The 12,068-nt window shown below is 42.5% G+C and overlaps 1 protein-coding gene across 1 annotated transcript in view; it reads left to right on the top strand.

The window, feature by feature from the left end:
* Positions 1-12,068, top strand: part of LOC145408296 (uncharacterized) — a 396,553-nt gene that overhangs the window by 347,424 nt on the left and 37,061 nt on the right. The window contains exon 2 of the mRNA XM_080279070.1: positions 6,532-6,715. Coding sequence (XP_080135196.1) covers positions 6,532-6,715 — 184 coding nt within the window. The remainder of the gene's footprint in view (positions 1-6,531; positions 6,716-12,068) is intronic.

Here is a 12,068-nt window from a genome sequence, read left to right as displayed (position 1 = left end):
CGGAATGTCGTCAAAATGGGATACTGGTGAGACAAGAAGATTTTGATACTGGAATAAAGAGGATTATGTGTGATGGGACAATGTTTGGACAGGATGACGCTTCATGGTCGCCGACGGCACTTGACTGTCACTCCGGAAAGGTAAAATATGGGATGGGCCACCTCTCAGTAATCAGGCTCAGTTTATGCGGTTTCCAGCCTGGACAAGTGTTCTGCCACAGCTGCTGGGTAAGGCAAATCCCCTCACTGCTGGAATAGAAGGAGGGGATTGAAAGGGGAGGATGAGGCATGGATGGGATTGGAGGAGGTGGAAATGTGACGAAGAGAGGTGTAAATAGGATGGGAATAGATGGGAATGGGAGGTGGGACGGGAGAAAGCAAAGATACGATGGAAAGAAGTGGAAATATGAGATAGGACAGGAGAAGGTGTAGGTGGGATGGGAAGAGGTGGAAATGGGACAGAGAATGGAAGAGATGAGAAAGTAGTTTTGTCATGGTTGTACAGTAAACATACCTCTTACTGTATACCGCTGGGACTGCAGAGGGGTCGTGATAGGACGAGAGGATGAGCAAGCAGGATGGTGCTGAGACGGAAAAATGTCTAGATGGGACTGGGAAGACGAGGCGGGACGAGTGGAGACAGAAATTGAATAATGCTGAGAAGGGACGAGCTCGAGATCGGATGGGATTAGGTCTAAATGGGAAGAGATGGGACTTAGATGGGTCGGCCGAGGATTGAAATGGGACAAAGGAGGGAGCAATACTTGAGGAGACTGGAGGATGCTGGAATTGGGCAATATTATTGGGCAATATTATCATTTAGTATTTTACCTCAGTTTTCAACTACGACTCTCATCTCCGCTGCCGTCATTCACACAACAAAGGGTGGAAGTTTCCATCAGATTAGCCTGCATCTTACTTATCAAAGATCGTGTGTGTGTGTGTGTGTGTGTGTGTGTGTGTGTGTATAGATAGATAGATAGATAGATAGATATAATAGATAGATAGATAGATAGAGTTATAGATATAGATATATATATATAGATAAATAGATAGATATAGAAATAAATATAGATAAGTATATATATAGATACACACACACACACACACACATATATATATATATATATATATATATATATATATATATATATATATATATATATATATATATATATATATATGCAGAGAGAGAGAGAGAGAGAGAGAGAGAGAGAGATTATGAAAATCATAGTTCATAGATAACTGTATTAATATCGCCTTGCGTACTATCCAGTCTTTTTCCCTCTTCAGTGTATTCAGTTCGAAAACGTCCTTTATGCATAAGTCTTGGGCACTGTTTGCAATATGGTTCACATCAGGAAAACGACTCAAAAATTAGGTCTTACAAATAGAATTTATTAACGCCATCACTGTTTGGGTAATTTTCCAGAATGAATAAATTTATCTGTTAGTTGCAAGAACAACACAAAAGTGACGTCCTCGCGCTGATGAAATTAACCCCATCAACCATTACTCGTCATCAGCTCCCCATTCTCTCCAGTCATCATTTTCTAATATATTCGGTATGCTTCCTTGTTACGGTACCTCCGTACAACAATTCACCTCCCTTTTCTATTCCTATACTTCTTTAACCCTCCAGGGCCCCATGTCACGCAGGGGTTACAGTGTTGGGCATTTTCAAAGCCAAACTAATGAAGGAACCCTGAGGTTTTGGCCTATGAACTTCCTGACCATTAGCCGACATGTTAAGGCCAGTACGCTATGTACTGTATCTTCCTCTCAAAATCCCTCTTGTCGCAAACCTGTATTTTAAAGGGTTAACACTTTCTCCATCTCCATTAATCAACACTTCACCATGACGTCCAGTCTCCTGCTTTTCCAAACCTATTACTATTTCTGATCATCATCCACATTACCTCATTAATTCATAATCCATCCCTTCATTCTTGTGCATTTGTAATACTTTCAATATCTCACTTCAACAGCTGACCATCCTACCCAGTTTACATGCTTTTCTAATGCCATTACCATCTCTCTTCATTGAAGCCCTCACCCTTCTGCTCAGTCCATATGATGCTCCATCATCTTTATTTCTTATCACCATTCCTACTCTCTTAGTATTATCTACCGTGCAGTTACCTTAGCTTGGAGGAGATATTCATCATGTTGCAATCTACGTCAGTGACTCAGTGGCAGAGTATGACACAACCTGCACCTGCACATAAATTTCATAATATTACTTCGTGACTAAAAACATAATATTAACCTCTTGTAGATTAACATTCAAGATGGAGAGAGGGCAACTTTACCTCTAGCTAAAGAGAACAGGTCGTAGTCTCTCTCCCCTCCCACAAATACTATGCTTCTTTCACTTTTTGCAGAGGCGAATGTTTCTGATCTTATTAAAAATGTCGGCAGTATATGGAAAAATTACAAAGTTTATCAATTAAAATAGTATTCCCTGAACTTAATAAGATCATCTGACGTCAGCTGGAATATAAAGTTTGTTAATTGCAGCTAAAGATTTAACATATTCAACTTTCATCACCTACAGCGACCTCGTCATTCTGTCCAGTTCCTATCTTTTTCTAGCGCTTTCACCATCCTTCATTATTACCCCTAATAACTCCGTTTTATTTAGTGTCTTAGTCTTTTTGCATCTTCAGTACTTTCAATCTCCTTTTTCTCCAATAACCTCACCAATCTGTTCAGTCCAAATCTTCCTTCAATACCACCACCATTTTCCCCCATCCCCTCCCCGCTCTGTAATACCTTCTCTTATCCCATCTTTTTATCTCAATGCTTCTTCAATACTCATACTATCTATCTTCATTAGCAACTTCACCATCGTGCCCAATCCCCATCTTTTCAAACCATAATCTTTCCCTTTTACTATGTCTCACCATCCGGTCCAATCCTCGTCCCCTTTTAATTCCACGGCCATCCTTCCTCATCACCTCACTGCCTCACTCCCATCAAATCCCGTCCTTAGGCTCCAGACCTCAAACAGACAGACACACTCATTTTTACAGCTACCTCATAATTGCATTCCAGATGACTGTCTCTATCGGGTCTGCTTCCGCTCGTCCCTTCTTCTTTCTGTTCACACTCCCCTCCCAACCACCTCCTTCCTTCACCCACTTCCCATTCTAACTCCTTTCATTCTCTCCCCCTTCCCTATACACTTCTCCAGATTTTCCACTCCCTCTCTCTCTCTCTTGTTACCCACCTTCCCTCTCTTTCTCCCTCTCCCCGTCCTTTCACTCTCCTTCTCCGCACCCTACACAGCCCCTCCCACTTTTCATACACCTTCAATAACCTCCCCCCGCCCTCCAAACACTATCACCTCTCTTCACACCCCTGTCTTTCTCCTCCCCCTCTCATCACCACATCCTTCCCATCCCCCTCTTTCATTTTCCACTACACTCCCTCCCTCCTCCTTCTCTTCACATATCTCATCGCCCCTTCTTCACACTCCTCCCTCTCCCCCACCCTAAAGTCTCCACAGAATTTGAATCTGAATCTCAGTTCCAGAGCCCTTCACGTCTACTGTCTCCCTCTTTCTCTACCGTCTCCATCTCCTCACCCCGTCCCCCTTCCCTCCATCCGGCATGAGAAGTAAGGAGTGGATTAACACAATACCCATCACCTGCTGACATTTGGTAAGGGGGATTATGGAACAGCGTTGAGAATTTAAGACGTGATCAATAGTTCTTTTACACCATGAGAGGGAAGCCTTCATGTGGTGGGATTAATGTAACCAGAGATTCTACTGCTTGGTTATACAAATGTCCTATATCTTGTTAAATATCCCCCGAAGGAGAATTATAGATTGCAGAGGAACAATTTAAGCCAGCAATCTACTGAGTTCATATTTACATGAGCCTAGGGTTGCAACTACTACCACAACCAGCCCTGCATCAGTACCGTGTCCACTGGGCATTCCCTCCATAAAACAGCTGAATATGCCGTCTGGTGGTATAAGTATTTAAAGCCATATTGTGATGCGGTTGCCGCACTAAATCTATGTCGTATTATCTTTACGTTTTACCAAATACATTCGGTCCGAAGAACGTCTGTGCATATTTGGTTGCCAGAACATTTACATTACGTCTGCAATGGATATTCTGTATATTATGAAAGCGCGCGCGCGCACACGCACACACACACACACACACACACACACACACACACACACACACACACACAATCCATTCATTTTTCCATCTATCTAATCATAACAAATCCTATATTTCTTTATTATGACAGTAGAGTCCCTGGGCTAGACTTTTCAGTCCAGACACTAAAGGAGAGAATGATCTATCACGCATGCTTGAGGGGCAGTATCTGTTCAGCTTTTATTCTCAACCATCGCTCGACTGATAACCTTATGGACCACAATCTACTGGGACGCCTTCATCCACAGATCCTTAAATAATGCAATAAATAGATAAATAAAGGTTCCATAATACTTTTGAATCAGAGACCACTTCCGTTCGAGGAGAAGTAGAAGCTGCAGCCCCAGGTTCATCTAAAGTGTAAACCTGGTGGCCTGTAGGGTTATGTTCCCCTTGTGCAGTCCACCATCGTCCATCTGGGGGGACAGGGAAGTGTTTGAGAATCGTTTGTATAACGTGGCAAACTCAATCATTTATTGTAAGTGCAACTACATGAAGACCCTCTCCAGTACAGTTCTCAGACCTAATTCACATAACTTCCTGGTTCTTTGCCACGAGTTAATATGCATTAGCCATTTTTTAAAATATCTTTTCAAACTATGATACTTTTCCAAGGGAGGCAGGATCGTGGACTATCTGGGTAATGGTCTGTCAATCATCCAGGACATTTTTCACTCACCAGATTCTAATACCATCCTCATTTTTCTCGTGTCGTGTGCCCGTAGGTGGAACGGGGCCTAAATATCATCATTTGATAGTTATACTTCGTGTTTTATTATAATTTTGTCTCAATGATTTTACCATTAATTTAGTTCTTATCAGAGTTTTTGTTGCATCCACAGTTAGGGACTGATTGTCCCTAACTGTGTCATATGCTCCTTTTCTTATTCATTCCATAGTTCATCGAGTTATTATACTTTCTTGACGAAAGGGGTCCGAGCTTCATGGGAGGAGTGTTGGGGAAACTAAATTTTGCACATTGGTAGATCCCCCCCGGTCCATGTATCAGGCAAAGTGGGATCCCTGTGGGCCACATGTCACAGTGACGGCGGCCCCAGGGTGTCCTACTCAAAGTCGTTAGGCACTGCCAGATATTATTACTTAGGAATATGAATTTATTTAACAGTGGTATAGCTTCACACGTGTCAGGGAATAAGCTACGTGGTCGAACCCCCCAATGCTTTTCTTCACGGGGGTGGGGGGGGGGGGCAGTACCTGGTGGTCTCGGACAAAATAGTAATTTACGGCCAAACTTTCTAGCCAAAGAACATGAAATTGGCATATTGATAGATGTTCACCCGGTCACGCTTTGGGAAGGGTGGAACCACCAAAGGTCACCCCTCACGTGGGAGGAAGAGGGCCCCCTGAAATCCATGCCAAGCCATTATGCACGGCTATAACTTTTAACTTTGGGATACAAAACTTTGCACATTAGTAGGCGTTTACCCAGGCCATTTTCTAGACTTGGTGGGATCCCCGATGACCACACTCCACGGGCGGAGAGGGTGGGCGGTCTCCAAAGAGGACAATGTTGTAATATTTTACCTAATAACAATGTTGTAATATTTTATCTACGAATATGAAACTTTGCACAGTGGTAGATCTTTATTGGGACTGCGTATTAAGTAGGTTGAGACCCCCTAGAGGCCATCCCCCAGTGCGGGAGGCCCTCGAGGGTTCTGGCCAAAGTCATTATGCACAGTCGTGGTTTATAACATAAGAACGAGAAATTTTGCATGCTGGTAGATTTTCAATCCAACCGCGTTCTTGGCAAAGTAAGGCCCCCCATTGCCATTATTTATGGTGGGGGACTGCCCCCAAGGGATCCAGCACCGTACTTTTTACGCAGGCACACGAAATTTTGCTTAGTAGTAGACCTTCACCCACGCCATTTATAGAGGATAAGACCCCCGGGACTCTGTCCTCGAACTCCCCCAATAAATTATTATTTTTTCCCCAACATTATTGCAGGAATGAGTGGAGTTCGTTGTCTTTTTTCCATTCCTTAGTATTTTTCCTTTTTTTCACATATCTTGTGATAAGGTACTGACAGTGATAGGAATGATGACGAAGGGAGGTTATCCAGTGGCAACCAAAATTTGTCTGGCGTTAGCCTGAGTGAAATAGAAAAATCATCAGTCGAAGGTTAAGGGCTAACTATGATGATGATGATAATGATGATGATGATGACTGCAGTACGTACCGTGATGATGACTTTAACAATGACAAAAGATGATAGCGTTAGTGATATCATTGTAGATAAGAATGATGACGTCAACGCTGATTGCAACAACGTAGATAATAATGATAATGACCATTAACCTATTCCTTCTCTTTCTCTCTCTTGCCAGTGTGGAGCGTTGATGCAGGGAGGGGACGGAAGGATAGCCATGGCAGGGAGAAGGGTGGAGGAGGCAAGAAGAAGAACTGTGAACCGGTGCGCCTCCAAAACTGCATGGACCAGCTACAGGCCATCAATAAGGACCACAGCCTGGCCTTTGCATCTACAGAGGAGGAACTGAACAAGATGTGCAGGTCAGGCCAGGAAGACGGTTAGGCAGGCTGGTAGGAAGATAGGTACACAGATAGGCAGACAGACAGGATGATAGGTAGGCAGGCAGGTGGTCTGCAGTCAGATAGAAGGCAAAGTAGGCAAGTAGGAAGGAAGGCAGGCAGGCAGGTTGTCAGGCAGGCAGATAGAAGGTAAGCTAGTGGTCAGGTAGGAAGGTAGCCAGGTAAGCAGATGGTCAGGCAGGCAAATAGACGGTATGCAGGTAGCGAGTGAGTTGGCAGATAAGTAGATAGATATGTTAACTGTTTGACAGTCGGAATTGCGCTATTGCTCTATGCCATCTATCGCCACATTATTTTTTCAGCTGCGAATGAGTCGTATGAGCCAGATAGAGTAAAGGCTATCACTGTTAATGCTCCCATAGGCGGAACAACATTAATATTCTGTTCCAGGTACTGAGTCGTCCTAAGAGATCTTGAGAGAGTGAATGAGAGAGAAGGAAGGATTAAATAAATGATAGATGACATAATTAGAAAGGAAGGTAGTTCGGCAGAGAGGATGGCGAACAGGGTTAGATAGGAAGGTGGCGAGGGAAGAAGACAGTCAGAGTGGTTAGGCAGTAAGGCTGATAGGCTGGAAAATGATTAGGCTTGAAGGTGGTTAGGCAGGAAGATGGTTAGGCAGGAAGATGGTTAAGCAGAGAGATGGTTAGGGAGGAAGATGGCGGATCAAGAAGACGGGTAGGCAGGAGGAGGGTCAGGGAGAAAGATGGTTAGACACGAAGGTGGTTGACCAGAAAGATTTTGGTTGGGCAGGAAAACTATTAAACAGGAAGATGGCTGGGTAGGAATGTGGGTAGGCAGGAAGATGATTAGGCAGGAAGATGGTGCGGCATGAAGGTGGATAGGCAGGAAGATAGTAAGGAAAGACGGTGGTTAAGGAGGAAGGTGGTTTGACAGAAAGGTGGTAAAGAAAGAAAGTGGTTAGGAAGGAAGATGGTTAAGCAGGAGGACGATTAGTCAGGGAGGTGGTTGGGCAGGATGGTGGTTTGGTAGGAATCTGGGCAAGAAGGAAGGTGGTTAGACAAGAAGGTACTTAACGGGTGAAGGAAAATGGTTAGAGAGGAAGGAGGGTGCGTAGGAAAATGACGAACAAGAGAGTCATTAAGAAGGAAGGTGGGTAGGAAGGAAGATGGTTAGGAAGCAGAGTGGTTAGGCAGGGAGATGGTTACACAGGAAAGTGGCCAGGTAGATGGGTGGTTAGACAGGAAGGTGGTTAGGATGGTTGTGCAGGAAGGATACTGGACATGAATATGATTAAGCAGGAGGGCGCTTCACTTGGAGAGTGGATAGGCTGGAAGGTGGTTAGGCAACAGCGTGAGTAGGCAGGAAGGTAATTAAGAAAGTCAGCGGGGGAGTAACTGGGGTGGAAACTAAAAATGGTCTGAGAGTATTCAAGAATTTGCCACAAATATTACCTTTCAAGAGTTATATTCTGGACATGTTTTCAATTTTCTGGAGTAATATTTTGGAGGGAAAAATTGCGATTTGATGATTATTGTTGATTTTCGAGAATTTTCTAAATCTCTCTACTCCAACGATTTTCCATCATTTTGACTGAAATTATTACCATATATACAGTAGTCCCTACATAGCCCATCACAAAATTGATCCCAGATTTTCAATAAATGTTTCAGGGTTTAAAGAAAAAAAAAAAAAATATATATATATATATATATATATATATATATATATATATATATATATATATATATATATATATATATAAAATATTGTTTCATCAGTGTGAACATTTCCCATACCCCCAAAACATGCGATATCATAAAAGTCATTTTCGTGTAGACAAACTAACGTTTACAAAGATAAAAATTCGTGATCCTAAGTTTAATTATAAGAAAGCAGATAGCTGTTTAATGTGAAAAATTACTTTTCTTTCTTTTTTCTTTTCTTTTTTTTTGTCACAATGAGCATCTAAAGTTGCATGAACTGTAGTAATGCTGTTGTGACTTTTTTTGTATATACATTTATTCCTAAACAGTCTCTCGTACTTTGTTCCCTGATGATATACAAATACCTTGATGATAATAAAGCAACAGATATTCCCTCCGAAGTACAAGTACCCTTACAGTATCAGAGGGCACCGGTGTTGCCAGGTTTGATCTCTTATTTGTTTGCAGGCACCTGGACTATGAAATGCATCTCCACCACTCTTTTTTTAGTTTCTTTGTTTTGCTGGTTGGCTTGCTTGGTGTTAAACGTCGTGTCTCTTGAGTCTGGAGTGCTTTTATTGCTTCCTCTGAATCCTTGCAACCAAGATGCGGAAGTAAAGATGACTCATACCCACAACTGTGGTCCAGAGCTGTCACTTGACATGCAGACCTTGTTCTTGCCAGAACATTTTACTCCTCTACATCACAATTATCAGAGAAAAATCTTCATAAAACATGGACTTTTGGGGGAAAATACTAATAGCATACATAGTGTGCTCTTGACCCAAGTTCATGCCACGCGCTCCTGGGTAGTTGCCCATACAGTAATGACCATAACTCCCCCAAAAGTCGAAAAACTGTCGTAATACTTGACAATAATGCTCGGAAAGCCTGCCTGAACGTACAGAAATTTTTGTCTGACGTTCGATATTTTTCACATGTTTCGCCCAGCTAGGCTACCCCCCCGGTTAGGCGGATAAGTGGTTAAGAAAGAAGATGGTTAAACAGGAGGACTGTAAAGCAAGAAGGTGGTTAGGAAGGAAGGTAGTTAGGCAGAAAGGTAGTTAGGAAAGATGGTGGTGAAGAGGTTGGGTGGCTAAACAGAAAGGGGGGTAGATAGAAGGAGGGTTAGGTAAACGAAAAGGTGGGATAACTCCGTGATTTTTTTTTTTTTTTTTTTTTTGGCTACTTTGAGAAGAAACGGCCGTATATGCGACAAAGTTGATAAATTGACACAAGAGTATGGACATCAAAAGGATAAACAGAATGATAGAGCTGGTAATGTATAAGGACTTTACAGCTGGTTTGTTTTCATCTGATGGGAATGAACCACTACCAAAACTCAATTACCAAAGTGTGATGGCAGGAAATTCGATGAGCCTTACTTATGAAGGAGGAATGAATTTCATTACATTTGGACATATACTAAGCTAAAGCGAATTAGGAAGTCTCTACAAAAAAGAGTGAAAATATTGTAGTAAAGAAGGAAGGTGACGATGGTGAAGACGAGCAGACTTAACAGAGGGAACAGAGCATGATCACAGCTAGACAGGTGTACTGGCCTGGGAGACGATAAAGTGACAGGCAAAAACAGAGTGACAGACAGGTACCGAGAAATGCATGGAAGGGTGGGAAGACATCGAGAGTTGGTTGGTACAGTTATGATCAATAATCCAGGTACATTCTCGAAACCGTTTCGGAACCCAATGAGGTCTCAAACTATTTTCTGTTGACTACAACTTGCCGTAAAATTGCCGTCTTTCCATCATGAATGCAGAGATTTAACAACAGATTAACGCTTGAATTCGATGATAGTCACGAAAAAGTGGGATGAAAAGTACGCAGGGATGTCGTATCTTATTTTGACACTAAGCTATCGAAAAAAGGCTGCAAAGAGATAAAGATCTCTGCCGCCTTAAATGAGTTATTATAGCTATAGCAGTAATATTCAGGATCCATAAAATGATGCACTCAACCTGCCATCCACTTCTGTGAATTTTTCTGTCACGCATCTTAGTGCAAAGTCATTTGGAGTTGCGATATGAGACCTGATTTCCGCTTTAGTACAGTGCCATCTTTAATAAAACATTCTTGTCCAGATTATTTTGTTCAGCTGGGAGTGACATACATATTATATTTCAGATTAGATTAGAATGAGATGTAGTCTCCACCAACCTCCCTAATAACCGTGGTCTTTCTTAAACTGAATTATAAAATCTGTATGCAGCAAAAATTTAAGACGTCATCGAACTGAAGGGGTTACGAACTAAAATGAAGTATTAGAAGAGGGAGAGGGGGTGGGGGAGATGCTAAGCAAGCGGTGGGAATGATTGACGCCAAAACTGAGAATGGAGTATTTTCTAATTGTTTTGTGAGTTTGTGAGATCGAATGTGGAAACTATCTGGGTCTGAAGTAAGGATGGTGAGAATTAATGGAAATCTTAGAATGTAGTAATACTTCAGGGCACTGCATGACGAAGAAAGCGAATGGAAAACAGAGAATGATGCAGTAATATAGAACAGTGTAACTTGATGAGAATGATGGCATAAACTGTTCGTACGGCAATGACAAATGCCAAAGAGTTGATGAAAATGAACGCATAAATTGAGATGGATCAACTGTAAGTATGCTAATGTTTGAATGTGATATGAGTTGATAAAAATCATTGTATTTATGCTATAACATGCTGTTGCTTCTCTGTCTCTCCCTGCATGGGACGTTGCAGAGTTTTCCTGTTGGCAGATTATATAGGAGTGGGTAGGTTGGTTGGTGAGCTCCTGCTTACACAGTGCCTTGGTTGAGTGTGTGGCTTCTTCCATACACGCTGCTGGGTGGCTGGGTTGAGTTGGTAGGTGGATGGCTTTCTTTACACACCGGAGTGAATGGATGGGTGGGTGAGTTGGTTGTTGAGTGGGTAAGTGGTGCATGTGCACGTGCCACTGGGAGGTTAGACAGAGTTTCAGTACTTTCAAGCGGATTTGATCGCACCAGATGTTTCAGATCAGGTGCCGGAGACGGGTAAATGTTGCCAGTAAACTATGAATGGAGGTTGTATGAAAGACTGGAAGTGAACCAACAGCTGAGTGTGAGCGAACTACTAAGGATTTCAGGGGCAGTGTCCAAGTGTTTTTTTTTTTTAAATAACGTCTCAACAAGGCGTCGGACAAGGATTTAACTTTGGCAGTGCATGTTTGAGACCCCGACCTAATTTGTAAAAGTATGCTTTTGTACCAAATGTGTATGATTAAGGCATTTATAAGAGTAAATGTAGGGTAAACTTAGCTAAAATCGTCAGAGGCATGTAGCGAGGCTAGCTTCGGTCACGATACAAGCCCCGCCCACAATTCGGAACGTGACGTCGGTGTGACGTAGTAGTAATCACCGACGCAAGTGGCAGTTCTGTCTTTATGTAAGCTGCTTCAGATTCAATGCCTCAGGATTACTCATATTTCTGAGCTGCGGCTGATTTTTAGAGTGACTGCCCTCCAGACTCCCTATTAGTACATAGTATATGCATCGCCCTCTTACACATATTGTGACGTCAATATGACTTATTCACTTCTGAAAAGTAGTAATCACTGCCTGAGCCGGCACCGCTGTGCGAGGTGATGTGGCGGCCGCCGACAGGCGAGACGTTACCAAACCG

Source organism: Coenobita brevimanus, chromosome 76 (genome assembly GCF_032717465.1).
Source record: "Coenobita brevimanus isolate Jiangsu-jjx chromosome 76, ASM3271746v2, whole genome shotgun sequence".
NCBI classification, from domain to species: domain Eukaryota; kingdom Metazoa; phylum Arthropoda; class Malacostraca; order Decapoda; family Coenobitidae; genus Coenobita; species Coenobita brevimanus.
The sequence above is the reverse complement of the archived record's forward strand: the minus strand, read 5'-3'. Positions and strand labels throughout refer to the sequence as shown.